Source organism: Rhinopithecus bieti, unplaced genomic scaffold (assembly GCF_001698545.2).
Source record: "Rhinopithecus bieti isolate Rb0 unplaced genomic scaffold, ASM169854v2 scaffold_70550, whole genome shotgun sequence".
Taxonomy (NCBI): Eukaryota; Metazoa; Chordata; class Mammalia; order Primates; family Cercopithecidae; genus Rhinopithecus; species Rhinopithecus bieti.
The window spans coordinates 1,148,674-1,165,798 of NW_016826791.1; the positions used below are offsets into that span (position 1 = coordinate 1,148,674).

Genomic DNA, 17,125 nt, shown 5'->3' on the forward strand with positions numbered 1-17,125 from the left:
CCCTGCTTCCTCCCCTCCCCATTCCCTTCCTCCTCCCCTTCCCTTCTCCCTCCCCCTTCTCAGGTACATGGTCCAGTGGCTTCTGCAGCATTGGCTGGCATCTCTGCTGCACACTTTCTGAACTTTCCCATGTTTTACCTCAATAAATAAGGCACCACTGCGTTTGCTCTTGGCACCATGCCGGGGAAGGAAGGAGAGGAGATCAAACGATATTTGGCTGAATGGAGGACAATAGCATCTGGAGGGTGTGTGTAAAACTTCACCAGAAAACTTGGGACTGTGTGAGCACCCCCTTCCCAACGAGGGGATGCTGTCCACAGCCGAGGGTGGATAGTGAGGCGTTTCTAGACACACTGATTCTAAGAGACTAGAAATCGGTTTTTAAAGCTTTTCCTCAACATTCAGAATAATTCGGCTTCTTGCCATTTGAGGTTTTGGGCACCAGGAATGGTGAGAGCCTCCCTCTGCCATGGCCGGACCTCTGACCGCCTCCGATGTCCCTTCCTGGAGGCCGGACCTCTGACCACCCTCGGTGTTTCTTCTGCAGCCTCCGGCCTCTCCTCCTCTCCGTCAACACCCACCCAAGTGACCAAGCAGCACACATTTCCCCTGGAATCCTATAAGCACGAGCCTGAACGGTTAGAGAATCGCATCTATGCCTCGTCTTCCCCTCCGGATACAGGGCAGAGGTTCTGCCCGTCTTCCTTCCAGAGCCCGACCAGGCCTCCACTGGCATCACCGACACACTATGCTCCCTCCAAAGCCGTAAGTCTGGGCCCTTCTGTGGGTGGGGCTGCCGGGTGGCAGAGGGAGGGCAGAGCGGTTATTGCCCCAAGCCGCACAGTCTATCTGCAGCTGAGGCCAAGGCTGTGTGCTCCCGACATCTTCAGGATATTGTATCATAAATCACAGGCTGAGGGAGAAATGGTGAGGGCACAATAGCAAATGGAAATAAAAAATAGCTGGGTGTGATGGCTCACACCTGTAGTCCCAGCACTTTGGGAGGCCAAGATAGGCAGATCACTTGAGGCCAGGAGTTCGAGACCAGCCTGGCCAGCATGGCAAAACCCTGTCTCTACCAAAACTGCAAAAATTAGCTGGGTGTGGTGGCGTGCACCTGTATCCCAACTACTCAGGAGGCTGAGGCACAAGAATTGCTTGAACTTGGAAGGCAGACACTGCAGTGAGCTGAGATCGCGACACCGCACTCCAGCCCCTGTGTAACAGAGCAGACTCTGTCTCAAAGAAAAAAAAGAGAGAGAAAGAAACAAAATGAAAATGATAACATCTGGGACATGACCCGGAGGAGGTTTTTTCCCCTCGGCTTCTTAAAAATCATTCGTTGAAAGTTTTGTTTGAATTTACCTTGATTGGGATACTTCAGTATTTGCAAAATGTCACAGGGAAAGCAAAAAAAAAAGTAAACAGAAGTGTTATTCTAGAGGTTTAAGATTTCGAGTCTGACATCATCAGACTTAGGATGCGCTCTTCGGAAGGGGAGCATTTCACAGAGGAGTGGGATGGAGCAACAGACCCGTGCAGCCTCCAGCACTTCCTGAGACCGAGGCAGCGAATCTCCACAGCTTCACTAAGCACTGTCCATTTCAACACAGTGGGCTCTACCGAGACCCCAGCTGTCACTGCTGGTTTAATTAGCACAGGTACCCTGTGTTATTCCAGTGCCCAGCAACAATGTGAGAGCACATCCCTGAGTCAACCTGTATGGCTGGAACCACTCCATTCAGTTGTCACATTAGCTTCCTGGAGCATGACATAGTGCCACACACTGGATGGCTTAAAACAATAGAAATTTACTGTCTCACTGGTCCTGGAGGCCAAAAGTCCAAAGTCAAGGTGTTGGCAGGGCTACACTCCCTTCAAAGCCTCTAGGAAGGGTCCTTCCTTGCCTTCTCCAGCTTCAGCTTGTGACAGTGTTACTCCATTCTCTGTCCCATTCTCACATAGCCATCTTCCCTTTGTCTTTCTTTGCATCCAAATTTCCTTTTTATAAGAACACAAGGCTGGGCATGGTGGCTCACATCTGTAATCCCAGCACTTTGGAAGGCCAAGGTGGGTGGATCACTTGAGGTCAGGAGTTCGAGACCAGCCTGGTCAGCATGGTGAAACCCTGTCTCTACTAAAAATACAAAAAATTAGCTTGGCGTGGTGGTGGGCACCTGTAATCCCAGCTACTTGGGGGGGCTGAGGCATGAGAACCGCTGGAACCCAGAGGCAGAGGATGCAGTGAGCTGAGATTGCACCATTGCACTCCAGCCTGAGTGACAGAGCGAGACACTGTCTCAAAAAAAAACAAAAAAACAAACAAACAAACAAACAAAAACACACACACACAAGCTACATTGGATGAGCCTGCACCCCTGTCATCTTATCCTGATTATATCTGCAAAGACCCTGTTTCCAAAAGCCACCACATTCCCAGGTGCGGGACTTAGAACTTCAACATCTCTTTTTAGGAGACACAGTTCAATCTGTAACAACTGTTATCTTTTAGAAGAAGATGTGTTGCCGTGCTGAGAACATATTCCTATTCTTCTTGTTCATTCAGTTATTTTATTAAACACAGGTATAGAAAAGTATTGTTTTAGGTGCCAAAGGTTAAACTGCAAGGTATTGTTCCTGCCTTCTAGAGCTTACAATCTGATTGGGAACTGAACAGTACTAGGGCGAAACAGCTCAGTAAAGGGGGAAAGCAGTTTGGCTGGGATAGCAAGTGGCACAGTCGGCCCTACAGGAGGGAGAAATGGGAAAACTGCTGGTCGGATAAGGGTGATGACGGCTTCAAGGCATGTCACCAGCTCGGCTGAGCCTGGAGTACTGTCAGGGTTTACATTAAGGGAGAGGGAAGGGAGAACCTTCTAGAAAAGAAAATTAGGCTTTGACTAGAGATCAATGATTAGAATAACCCCATTCAAGAAGAGACAGTGGTTTGACGAGAAAACTACGATTTATTTGAGATCATTTGAAGTGATGGTGACAGATGCAGGGCTCTTCCACGAGTCCCTGATGTTTCATGGCAGCAGCTTTGTGCTGGGGACAAGCCCAGAGCCTTCCCAGTTGAAAGAAAAGAGAATCCAGGGAGTGCTCTGGATTTGCCATCAGCTTCCTCCCCGGGAGTGTAACAGGAAAGTGATGTTCTTAACTCTTTATAACCCAACCGTTTATACCTCACACAACCATGCAGCCCTCGGTCAAGGCCAACAAGTATAGGTCCTTCCAGGCTTGCCACGGTGGTCAGAGAGGGAGTGTCCTGGGGTCAGAGGGGGAGTGAGTGTGCTCAGCTGTGTCCCATACTCAGCAGCTGACCCAGAGCATGTGCCCTGGGCCAAGCACGCGGCTGGCAGCAGGAGTGTGCAGTCGAGTGAGATTTCAACAACAATCCAAATGTCGTGAATGGGTAAACAAATGTGGTGTATACAGATGATGGAAGAGTACCCAACCTTACAAAGGGAGGAAGTTCCGACACAGGCAGTGACACGGAGGGGCCCTGAAGACCTCGTGCTGAGTGAAATCAGCCAGGCACAAAAGGACACGTACTGCATAATGCCACTTATGGGAGTCCCTAGAGTCATCCAAACAGAGACAGAAGGTAGAATGGTGGGTGCCAGGGGCTGTGGGGAGGGGAAAAGATGAGTTAGTGTTTTACGGAGACAGAGTTTCAGTTTGGAAAAGTGAAAAAGTTCTGGAGATGAATGGTGGTGATGGCTGCACAACAATATTAATGTATCTACTGCCACTGAACACTTGAAAATAGTTCAAATGGTGGCTCACACCTGTAATCCCAGCACTTTGGGAGGCCGAAGCAGGTGGATCACGAAGTCAAAGAGATGGAGACCATCTTGGCTAATATGGTGAAACCCCATCTCTACTAAAAATACAAAAAATTACCCAGGCGTGATGGCAGACACGTGTAATCCCAGCTACTTGGGAGGCTGAGGCAGTAGAATCACTTGAATCTGTGAGGCAGAACTTGCAGTGAGCTGAGATCGGGCCACTGCACCACTGCACTCCTGCCTGGGTGACAGAGCGAGACTCCTTCTCAAAAAAAATAAAAAATAGTTCAAATGGTGACCGGGAGCAGTGGCTCATGCCTGTAATCCCAGGGCAACAAGAGTGAAACTGTCTCAAAAAAAAAAAAAAAATAGTTCAAATGGTAACTTTTATGTATATTTACCACCATAAAAGGAATGATCTGGTCAAGAGTCCAATTTTTATGTCATTTGAGCTTCTGAAAATCAGGCTGATGGCCCAAGGCTCCCCATTTAAATTTTGAAAGAATGTATTTCAAGGAGTGGAAGAGAATGTCCCCTTTGGTTACCTGATGGTAAGCAAGCCCCTCACCCCACTTGTAAGTTTCAGCCCTCAGGCGTGCAAGGGCTGCCTTTGCCTGCACCCTTCACAACCTCTGTGGCCACAGTTTGGCTCAAGCGCTTTCTGCTTTCAGCGTCCTGGCCGCAGGTTCACCTGATTACTCGGCGAAGACTCTGCTTCCAAATAAGGTTGCAGTCACAGGTACCAGCGCTTAGAACCTCAACCTCTTTTCAGAGGACACAATTCAACCCAAAACAGTTGTTATCTTTTGGGAGAAGATGTGTTTGGCATGCAGAGAACATATCATTATGTTCTGGCAGCAGGGTGGGTGGTAGTTTCAAGTTCATAGAAATTTGCTCCTTTATAATAGGATTTGATCGAGTATCTTTAATTTATGTGGTAAGTTCCTTAGGAGCTTGGCTGATTCTGTTAATTTGGCTACCAGGATAATCTCCGTGGAGGAATGTGAGTTACTTAAAGACTTTTGATGGTCTGAAAATATTTAGATATAATTTATCTCTGCCTTTTGTAATAAAAAGATACTCTCTGTAAACATGGACCATGAAGATCATTTTTATAAAATCTGTTCCCATGAATTTCATTCCGAAATAGGGAAAGGAATGGAGAAAATTAGTCTTTAAAAGACAGCACTCTTTTTCTTTTCTTTTCTTTTCTTTTTTCTTTTTTTTTTTTTTGAGAGAGTCTCCCTCTGTCACCCAGGCTGGAGTATCTTGCCATGATCTCAGCTCACTGCAACCTCTGCCTCCTGGGTTCAAGTAATTCTCCTGCTTCAGCCTCTCGAGTAGCTGGGGCTACAGGCATGTGCTGCCACACCCAGCTAATTTTTACGTTTTTAGTAGAGACAGAGTTTTGCCATGTTGGCCAGGCTGGTCTCGAACTCCTGACCTCAGGTCAATCTGCCCACCTTGGCCTCCCAAAGTTGCTGGGATTACAGGCGTGAGCCACCACGTCCGGCCAACAGCACTCATTTTATCATGTATTTATTCAGCAAATACCTATTAAGCAACTTATGGGTCTAAAACTGTGCTAGCATGGGTAACAGGATGACAAATCTGTGAGCCCTGCTCATGGGAAAAGGTCAATGTTTGTTTTACTTACCACTTGATTAACAGCTCCGTGCATTATGCATAGGAAGGCGTCAGTGAAAGCTACTAATTGAACAAAGGAAGGAACTTGTGTTTCTTTGGGAAGAACAGACAGGTAATTCATTACAATGGAGTGTGATAGAACCCGTTCTGTTACTGTGGGAGGAAACCCCATCCTATCTTGGTGAGTGGAAGAGCTGATCCCAGAGGAAGTCAAAATTGTTTTCAGCAGGGAAGAGCAATAATCTGCTCTGCATTTCAGGATGATCCCCTAACTGGGTATGGAAATTAGATTGGATGTGGTTAGAACAGGAGCCCAGACGAGATGCCATGTGAAATAATCTAGGCCTGGGTAGCAGCTGAAGGTAGAAAGAAATGGAATCGTGTCTAAAAGTAGAGGGCTATTTTGGAGGTAAAACGGAAAGGAATTTGGAAGGTAGTGGTTGATTAATTGAAGGGGAAGCAGACAAATCAAGAGTGATTCCAAAGATTTTGCCATGGGAAAGTGGATGGATGATAGTTCCAGCTGTGGGGGTATGGAACAGAGGAGGAAGAGGAGCAGGGTGTATATGTGAGTGCATGTGTGTGGGTGTGTGTGGGCATGCATACAGGTGTGTGTGCATGCAGGTATGTGGGGGTGTGTGGGCATGCATGCAGGTGTGTGTGGGTGTGTGGGGGTGTGTGTGGGCATGCATGCAGGTGTGTGTGCATGCAGGTATGTGGGTGTGTGTGGGCATGCATGCAGGTGTGTGTGCATGCAGGTATGTGGGGGTGTGTGGGCATGCATGCAGGTGTGTGTGGGTGTGTGGGGGTGTGTGTGGGCATGCATACAGGTGTGTGTGCATGCAGGTATGTGGGGGTGTGTGGGCATGCATGCAGGTGTGTGTGGGTGTGTGGGGGTGTGTGTGGGCATGCATGCAGGTGTGTGTGCATGCAGGTATGTGGGTGTGTGTGGGCATGCATGCAGGTGTGTGTGCATGCAGGTATGTGGGGGTGTGTGGGCATGCATGCAGGTGTGTGTGGGTGTGTGGGGGTGTGTGTGGGCATGCATGCAGGTGTGTGTGCATGCAGGTATGTGGGTGTGTGTGGGCATGCATGCAGGTGTGTGTGCATGCAGGTATGTGGGGGTGTGTGGGCATGCATGCAGGTGTGTGTGGGTGTGTGGGGGTGTGTGGGCATGCATGCAGGTGTGTGTGCATGCAGGTGTGTGTGCATGCAGGTGTGTGTTCAGGTGGTGGTAGTCCAATAAAGCGCCTGTGGCACATTTAAGTAGAGGTGCCCAAAGGGTAAGTGGATATTGAGTCTGGAGCTGGAACTTCAATTTGAATATCATTCAAATATAAGTGGCAATTGGTGCTATAATAGTAGGTGAAATAATTCATAGAAATGTATGGTGAAAAGAGAACCAGAAAACACGTGGACATCTAAGGGACAATCGAAAGAAACGGATTCTGACTTCCCTGGAAAGTAGGCAGAAATCCAAGTGAACACAGCATCACAGGAGCAAAGGGAAAGTGTGTCATCGTGTTGCGCGTACTAAGAGCGGCCAGTGACATCAAATGCAGCCAACTCGTTGTGTAACATAAGGACTGAGGTCGTTGTGACTGCGGCAAGGATACTTTCAGTGGCAGGGTTGACAGCAGAAGCCATATAGTGTGGGTTGATGATTAAGGGATAAAGAAGTGGGGATCTCTAGTGTAGGTAGCTCAAGTATCCTGATGCGAGGGAGAGGATGGGGGCTGTAGCTAGAAGAATGGAGGTGATGGCATCTTCCTACAAAGAGGAATAGACTCAAACTCTACCGGGGAAAGAGTGAGTGGAGGGAAAAATTAAAGATAGGAGGGAAAAGAAAGTGTCACGCCCGGTCTTACAAAGGAAAGGAGTGTGTTTCCTTATAGGTGGTGGGAGCACATCAAGCACTTGCGATGGAGATGTTTGTCTTGGACCAACGGGAGAGTCATCTTCTATTGGTTTGAAAACTTCTACTGCAAAGGTGTTAGGATAATCCGTGCTTTTCCAATTTCCTTCCACAGCAGTCACTCCCATGCTCCCCGTCTTTTTCTCCTAGGAATTCACTTTTGATTTATTGGAAGCAGAGCCTAAGCTGGGGTTTCAGGAGCAAGTTTGTTTGTTTATTAAGGGAGTGCTCTCAAAAGGAACCTGTAAGAGGGTGAAAGGAAGAAGAAGCTGAGCAAAGATGTGGTTTCAGATGAGATCCACTCTCAGCCTGATGACAGGAGAGGAGATTGGTGCTATAAATTGCACCAGAATTTGCCCTCCCTTGAGGCAAGACAGCTAGATTTTGTGCCTTCATACAACACAGCCTTTTGTGATAGAATGTCCCAGGACAAGGGAGATGCACCTCCAGCTGAGATGGCTTCTGTCACCCAAGAACAATCCTGCTAAAAACGTTGCAGGTGTGAGCCATCAGCAGCAGCTTCTGCAGCAGCTGGGTACCAGAGCCCATTAAAATGAATCCAGGACATCTCCTATAGTCTGAATTCTCCATGCTCGTCTTTTGCCAGCTGATTCATGTATCCAGCAGATTTGAGTACTATCTTAGTCACTTAATGTTGCTGTAACAATATACCTGAGGCTAGGTAATTTATAAAGAAAAGAGGTTTAATTGACTCGTGATTCTGGGGGCTGGAAAGCTCAAGATGGAGCAGCTGCATCTGATGAAGGCCTCATGCCTCTTCCACTCATGGAAAGCAGAAAGGGAGTAGACATCTGCAAAGAGATCACCTGGCAAGAGAGAGAAACTGAGGAAGACAGGCACTTTTTAACAACCTGCTCTCAAGGGAACTAATCCATTCCTGTGAGAGTGAGAACTCACCCCTGCAGGAGGGTATTAATCTATTCATGAGGGATTTGCCCCCTTGGCCCAAATACCTCCCACTAGGCCCCACCTCTCAACACTGCCACATTGGGGTATCAAATTGCAACGTGGGTTTTGATGGAAACAAACCACATCCAAACCATAGCTGGTACTACATCAGGTTTTCTTTTTTTTTTTTTTTTTTTTGAGACGAAGTCTCGCTCTGTCGCCCAGGCTGGAGTGCAATGGCCGGATCTCAGCTCACTGCAAGCTCCGCCCCCCGGGTTCACGCCATTCTCCTGCCTCAGCCTCCCGAGTAGCTGGGACTACAGGCGCCGCCACCTCGCCCAGCTAGTTTTGTATTTTAGTAGAGATGGGGTTTCACCGTGTTAGCCAGGATGGTCTCGATCTCCTGACCTCGTGATCCACCCGTCTCGGCCTCCCAAAGTGCTGGGATTACAGGCTTGAGCCACCGCGCCCGGCCTTACATCAGGTTTTCTATTGCTGCATAGCAATAACCTCCCCAAAACTTAACTACCTTTACTTAACTCACAAATCTGTGGGTCAGCAATTTGGGTGGGCATTCTTCTGGTCTTGACTGTGCTTATTCATATGACATCTTTGGTCACCTACCAGGTTACTTGGAGACTGGCTGGACCAGAGTGACCTCAGCAGGAACAGCTAGCTTGTCTCAATTCCACATAGTCTCTCTTCCAGCAGGCTAGTCCCAGCTCGTTCAGATACCTGGGACAGGGTTCCAGGAGAGAGAGAAGCATGTGTAAGGTCCCTTGAGGCCTAGGCTCAGAGCAGGCACATGCACGGTAGTTCCTCCTATCCAAGGCAGAATCTTTTTCCTCCTCCCCAGATCTGGGTTGACCTTATGATTTGCTTTGGCCAACAAAATGAAGCAGAAGTGACAGTCACATCACAGAGGAAGTGGATACAGGAAGAAATGGAGGATTGGGCACCTCTATCTCTACTAAGACAATCTGCCTTATCACTTGGTTTCAACAGCTGGGTCTGCAGTTGAACACATGATGTACTAGATAGAATCTGGAGGTTCATTTGGCTATAATTAGATGGTTGACAGCTCTGAGAATAATCTTTCTGTAAAGTAGATTATTGTAGTTTGCATCCCCTGAGATACAGACTCTAGGAAGAGATTGGTGTGCAGGATGTTTATCAGGAAGTGCTCTCAGGATTGACACCTGTGGAAGAAGGGAAGGCAGAAAGATTGGGTGGAGGTTGTGATGCAATGCAGTGTCAACAAAGGCATCAGCTATCCCACAGGGAGGACTAAGCAGGGGCGGCTCATCAGAGTTGTCCCAGGTTGGTGCAAAGAAACTAGACCTTTATACTCTGACACCAGCCAGTCAGTAGATGACAGCTGTCCTGGGCAGGGAGCTGACCTTGGGCAAGGCAACTCTCTTCAGCCAAGGTCATTTCTGGCTAATAGTTGAAGGTTGTCAGTTGGCAGGACTCTCAACAGCTGGGGAAATACCCTTCATTTCTGAAAGGGGATCTGGGTAGTGCTCCATGGAAAATACATGGAATTTTTCTCCCCTTCATTTTTAAATTTATGATACCAAAATCCTGATAGGAGAAAATAAGGGCTGTCCTATTTCTCTTCTTATTATATATTTAATATATAACTAAACTAAAGGGAAGGCTGCAGGATGGTTGGTTAGGACTGAATGAAGAAGTTTCATTAGACCCAGGCAGGGAGGAACTAAGGCCCCTTGCCAACAGCCATCACTAGTTGCCAGCGATGGGAGAGCATACCATGGAAGTGGATCATTCAGCCCCAATCGAGCCTTCAGATTAGGCAGCCCCAGCCATACCTAACTGAGACCTCATGAAAGACCATGAACCAGGACTGTCCAACTGAACTGGTCATGAATTCCTGAACCATGGAAACCATAAGAGATACTATATTAGTTTGTTGCCTCCCAGCAGAGGTACTATATGTAGGTTACCTGTGATTCATTCTAGTGAACATCCCAACTCTACAACACCAATATTTGAGCCCTGGCCTCATCCAGGTGAAGGCAGGGTTGCCTCTCTAGGGTGGAAAAATTCAAGATGAATCCTAAAGTGACCATTGTCATGATTAAGGGATGCAGATTTTATCTTGAGAACTCTATCAACCAAGAGAGTGAGATAATACACTACTGGACATCTCCATTTTTCACTCTACACTTACATCCCTGTGACCAAAACGATGCTAATCTAAGGCCATGCGACCTGTGGATCTGTAGGAGTAGATATTTCATCTGTTAGTTTCGCTGCCCTGTGAGTGAAGCGGCAGGATGCACCCCCTCAATGGCTTTAGCTCCAGGGTTCTGCTTCGACAGGATGTACCCTCTTGCTGAGGAGACTCTCAAGGACAGGAATGATCTCAACTGTCTCTGAGTGCTCAGTGCCTAGGACAATGCCAGGCAGATAATAAACTGTTAGGAAATTACTGCTGAACACGTGAGTCCCCTCATGGGTGGGAGATGACAGAGGCAGGGTGTTTACCACATTAAAATGATCCAACATCTTTTCTTTGGAGCTTGGCTACCCTGGGGAACAGAAGGAATAAGAATCCCAAAGACCCCAACCATTGCTCAGAAAAAAAGGGCGGCTTAAACAATGGAAGTTGATGTGTCACAGTTCTGGAGGCTGGAAGTCCAAGATCAAGGTGTTGGCAGGTTTGGTTTCTCCTGAGGCCTCTCTCCTTGGCTTACAGAGGCATCACTGTGCTCTCATGTGGCCATTTCTCTGTGTGCACTCATCCTTGGTGTCTCCTCCCCTTCTTATAAGGACACAAGTCCTATTGGACTAGGGCCAACCCTATGGCCTCACTTAAACTTAATTACCTCTTTAAAGGCTCTGTCTGCAAATACAGTCACATTGGAGGTTAGGGATCCACCGTATGAATTTTGGGGAAACACATAACACATAAATTCAGTCCATAACAGATAATAAATTATTGTTGTCTTAAGCCACTGAGTTTTAGGTGAATTGTTATGGATCAGGAGATAACTAATACTTGTTTCATCCGGTGTGAGGGGAGGTAGCATAACTCAGTGAATTGAGCCATGGGTAACAAACTCAAGAACTTTGGGTTGTTTTTAAAAATGGACTGTCTTTTGCCATTCAGTCAATCTCCAAGACCCCTAGTTCTCCTATTATGAAAATTTGGGAGAAGATCACTGACCAGTCTTTCAAGGTTGTTATGTGAAATAATTACCTTTTCTTTCAAAGATAGGCACTTTAAAAATCTATAAATATCTCAAATCCCTTGACATAAAGGAACAGTTAAAGATTTTATATGCACCACTTTGTTCTTATATTCCTGTCTGCCATTTTAAATAGCAAGTTACAACCTCATAAGGTCTTGATGTTAAAGCTCTCTGCCCAGAAATGGTAAACTAGCAGCTCCATAGTCTGTGACTCACAGCAGATTAGATACTTTAAAAATAGTTTGGAAAAATTTCACATTGGGTCAAGGAGTAGGAGCTACAGAGAGAACTGATTCTCAGTGGGATTGGTTATCACGAGAGCTGGCACTTAGACAAGTGCTGCCTGTGTGCTGAAGAGACAGGCAGAGTGTCTATCCTCCCAGCTGTCAAAAAAATATTATAATTGGCATTCTTCCTATGTTCCTGCACTGTTGGAATCATGACTCAATGAACAGAAAGAAGGCAGAAAGAGAGACACACACGACTGGGAGCGTGGCCCTTTTTTCTGAGCAGTGACCGGGTTCTTTGGGATTCTTATTCATTCTGTTCCCCAGGGTAGCCAAGCTCCAAAGAAAAGACGTTGGATCATTTTAATGTGGTAAACACCCTGCCTCTGTCATCTCCCACCCATGAGGGGACTCACTTGTTCAGCCGTCATTTCCTAACAACTTATTATCTGCCTGGCATTGTCCTAGGCACTGAGCACTCAGAGACAGTTGAGATCATTCCTGTCCTTGAGAGTCTCCCCAGCAAGAAGAGGGTACATCCTGTCGCAGCAGAACCCTGGAGCTAAAGCCATTGAGGGGGTGCATCCTGCCGCTTCGCTCACAGGGCAGCGAAACTAACAGATGAAATATCTACTCCTACAGATCCACAGGTCGCATGGCCTTGGATTAGCATCGTTTTGGTCACAGGGATGTAAGTGTAGAGTGAAAAATGGAGATGTCCAGTAGTGTATTATCTCACTTTCTGGTTGATAGAGTTCTCAAGATAAAATCTGCATCCCTTAATCATGACAATGGCCACTTTAGGATTCATCTTGAATTTTTCCACCCTAGAGAGGCAACCCTGCCTTCACCTGGATGAGGCCAGGGCTCAAATATTGGTGTTGTAGAGTTGGGATGTTCACTAGAGTGAATCACAGGTAACCTACATATAGCACCTCTACTGGGAGGCAGAGTGCACCGTGATTGTCTTTTTCCCTAACTTGGGCTGGCAATGTCGATAAAGGACATAGCCTAGGTATGCAGTAGACATTAAATATGTGTATTTCTTGTTTAAGAAACCATCATGATAAAACTGTCACCAGTTTCAAAGCCAGGGGCAGAAGCCAGTTGCAGAGGGTTGCAAAGTGAGTGTGAGATAACAAAGTATGGGTGGAGGATGTGGACAGCTTTATCAAGAAGCTTGGTGTGAAGAGGAGATGTGAGTGAGGGCTTGGCTGGAGGAGGAGGGGACCCAGGGAGGGCACCTCTTTTAAAAGATGAGAGTGACTCAGCATGTTCGTGTGCTGATGGGAAGTTCCTGAACCTTGGATCCCACTGCACCCAGGCCTCTGTTAAATGGGAATATCGGATTTATCTCACAGGGTTGCTGTGAGGCTCAAATGAGACAGTCGTGTAAAGTTACTCCCCCAAAGGCTCAACAGCTAGCAAATGCTAAAGCCAAGATTTGAACCAAGGCAGCTGGGCTCCAGAACCCATGTTCTCAGCATGGTTGTCTATCACCTCTGGAGAGGACCGAGATTCTCAGCTGATCCAAGGTTGATGCAGCATCTTAGCTCATATACCTGATTAGGGGGTTGGCACATAGTGTCTCATGGGCCAAGTCTGGCCCACCACCTGGTTTTGTGATTAAAGTATTATTGGCACACAGCCGCGTGCATTCGTCTGTGTATTGTCCACGCCGTTTTCATGCTGCAATGGCAGAGTGAGTTGCTGCAACAGAGACTATATGGCTCATAAAGCCGAAATATTTCTATCTGAGCTTTTTTCAGAAAGTTTGCCAATCCGTGACTAATCTGTGCTAGAGCTTCTCTTTATACTGCTAGCCGATTGCTTGTTGGAACATCCAATGCAAAGGGGTAGATTGAGTCTCATCCCCAGAAAGGCAAGGGACAAGCAGTAGTGCTTTGCCTCACTAAAGACGTGGAGTGCATTCCACTGGAGAGGGCAGTGGAATTAGTCATTGGTCTTCCCCTTAATGAGGACCAGAAACCAGACTGGCCACTAAGCTGGCAAAGTGGGCCAGACGTGGTGACTCACGCCTGTAATCCCAGCAGTCTGGGAGGCCAAGGTGGGCAGATCACTTGAGTCCAGGTGTTCAAGACCAGCCTCAGCATGGCCAAACCCCATCTCTATTAAAAATACAAAAAATTAGCTGGGCTGGTGGTGCACACCTGTAGTCCCAGCTACTTGGGAGGCTGAGGTGGGAGAATCATCTGAGCCTGGAAGGTCGAGGCTACAGTGAGCCATGATTGTGCCTGGGCGATAGGACTGAGACCCTGTTTGAAAAACAAAAGCAACAGCAACAAAAAATGTTGGCAAAGTGGTAAATAATCCAGCAGAGTTAGGACTTGAAGATTATACTCCTCACCCTCAGTGCATTATAAAATTATACACTCTGCTTTTGGGCTGATTGAGGAGATTTGGAGTAGCATAAGGTTAAGGTGGAAGGGTCTTTGTTCTTCCCCTTAACCTCCTTGAGTAAGGAAGGCTGCACATTTGAAGCGGCACAGACGAACAGCATAAACTTGCCCTTGCCTCTCTTGCCATGGTTTCCAGAGGAGTGACTTGTTCAAACTTGTGTCTTTTTTGTTTTGTTTTGTTTTTTAAATTTTGGAAGAGACCAGGGTTTTGCCATGTTGGCCAGGCTGGTCTCGAACTCCTGACCTCAGGTGATCCACCCACCTCAGCCTCCCAAAGATTCCCAAAGTAATCCCAAATCCAAAGGGATTACAAGCATGAGCCACTGTGCCTAGCCCAGACTTGTGTTTTATGTATTTGTTTGTTTGTTTGTTTTTAGAGATAGACTCTCCCTCTGTCACTCATGCTAGAGAACAATCATAGCTCACTGCAGCCTCAAACTCCTGGGCTCAAGTTAACCTGAGTAGCCTTTTGAGTAGCTGGGATTACCAGCACACACCACCATGCCCGACTACGTTTTCTTATATTGTTAAAGAGGTAGGTTTTCCCTACCTCTTTAACTGGACTGGTTCAAGACCAGTCCAGGCTGGTCTTGAACTTCTGGGCTGAAGCCATCCTCCTTCCTTGGCCTCCCAAAGTGCTGGAAGCCACCACGCCCAGCATCAGACTTGCATTTTATGGAATGATTACTCCAGTAACAGGCTGGAGGCTGGAATTTATGGGGAAAAGACTAAACCAGAAAACCAGTAAAGTGCTGCAGTAGCCCAGTGAGAGGTGACAAAAGGCTGAATTAAAGTCACAGGAGTGGAGATTTAGAGGAAGGGATTCATTATAAAAGTGCAGCCTGGATATGTGGTGTGTGGGAAGAGGACTCGAGGGGGACTCTCCAGTTTCTGGCATGAAAGGAAGGATGACAGTGTCATTAAATTAGAAAAACACTGCAAGGAGAAGTAGAGCTGGGATGAAACCTAAGTTCCATTTGGGGCACATTTTCTTTCATTCCTTTGGGACATCAAATAGAAATGGCACGGACATGGGTTTAGAAGTCTGGTGTGGAGAAGTCGAGGTTAGAAAAATGATTCTCTTCGTCCATTTTATTTCCCATGCGTTAAATTAACCAAATCAAGACTGAACGCTTTCTACCTATATAACTGCCGGTGTGGGGAAGAAAACAAATGTCATTTAATTCTAGTAAGGGACACTTCTTCACCAATAGGGTTGTGTGAAAATGCATTTGGGGGGCTGAACATTAAATGGTGGAAAAATTACTGTACCTATTTATGCATCCTAGACGGGCTTGTCTTGATTTGCATTTAGATGAGAATTCCTTCAGCTCAGAACCGGGACTGTCCCCTAACTCATAAGCTTAGAAAAGCATTAACTTTGCTGGCGAGGTATCCTTGGTATGACTGTGACACAAAACCTAATACCAGTGTTCCCTTAATGACTCAGGAGAAAGTAGCCATTGAAATGGTGGAAAAGTTTAGAACAAGCTTCCTTTGCCATCTCTCTGAGAAGGAACGCATGCCCTGTTAATAAATGGCCGCCCAGCCTCTCTCACCGTGCTTGAGTAAACCTGTTTCAAAGGGTTGTGTATTTTTTCCACTCTTTTGGAGGCTTTGTGCAGGACTCTAAAGCATTGTTATTCTAAGTCCTGAGTAAGAATGTCAGCTGCTCATCATGGCATGATTACAGACACAGGTATATTTTATGTTTTAAAAAATGGAAATTGAAACAGGTGGTTTGATAAAAAGCTTTCCAAGGAACTACACAGGTGAAATTCTAATATGATTTCTGCAGCTCTGCCCATGATTTCCTCTTCACATGCCGAATCAAAAGCCCTCTGGGAGGCCACAGGGGTGGATCATAAGAGGTCGGGAGTTCAAGACCAGCCTGTCCAATATGGTGAAACCCCGTCTCTACCAAAAACACAAAAATTAGCCAGGTGTGGTGGCGTGCGCCTGTAGTCCCAGCTACTCGGGAGGCTGAGGCAGGAGAATTGCTTGAACCCAGGAGGCGGAGGTTGCAATGAGCCAAGATTGCACCACTGCACTCCAGCCTGGGCGACAGAGCAAGACTCCATCTCAAAAAAAAAAAGACAGTGAAAAAAGCCCATGGCTAGTTCTTTCACAAATTGGTCAGGCTATTCAATTATGATGGTTTGGTCTGATTAAGCCATTACTTACTTTGCATTTGATTTTTCAAATCACAGACGTCTGGAGAAGTATTTGGTTCTCTCTTTTAAAAACAACATTCCTCTAAGATGAAGAAGTTCTGGAGATTGGTTACACCACAGTGTGAGCATACTTAATACTACTGACTGTCTACTGGAAAACGGTTAAGATGGCAAATTATGCTCTGTGTATTACACCACAACTCAAACTTTTTAAAAATGACCTTCCTCTGATTATAAAACGAAAAATACAAAAAAGAAAATGAAAACTTCCTGGAATTCCGCCACTTTGAGACAAATGGATAAATGCCGGTGTCACATTTTTGCCCAGCTTTTGTTGTTCTTTAATACACAAATATAGAAATGGACAGATAACAGATGTAGACCCTGCTAGAGACTGTTTAGCAACTTAGCTTTTCACTTAATAGTATAATCAGGTCCCTGTCTTCAATTTACATGGTTTCATTGTTGGAGGAATGTCATTTTTTAAAGTATTATTTTCATAAAATCTAGTAGGCAACACGGTATAAGTACTGCTCCATACAATTCAAATTATAAAGCAAACTACTGGGTCTAATATAGTAAACAACAAATGTTACATATAGCCTGGAGAGCATTTATTGTCTACCAAAACCATTGGATAGAGATTGTATTGCTATTTGGATAAAAATCGTGCAATTTCAGTGGAATGGTTCACTATGAATCAGATTCTTTTAAGAAACTAAAGGCGGGGCGCGGTGGCTCAAGCCTGTAATCCCAGCACTTTGGGAGGCCGAGACGGGCGGATCACGAGGTCAGGAGATCGAGACCATCCTGGCTAACACGGT

The 17,125-nt window shown here is 46.3% G+C and overlaps 1 protein-coding gene across 1 annotated transcript in view; it reads left to right on the forward strand.

The window, feature by feature from the left end:
• PRKAG2 (protein kinase AMP-activated non-catalytic subunit gamma 2) overlaps positions 1-17,125 on the forward strand; it is a 338,501-nt gene that overhangs the window by 206,370 nt on the left and 115,006 nt on the right. Inside the window, exon 4 of the mRNA XM_017863627.1 lies at positions 548-765. Within this exon, the coding sequence (XP_017719116.1) occupies positions 548-765 (218 nt within the window). The remainder of the gene's footprint in view (positions 1-547; positions 766-17,125) is intronic.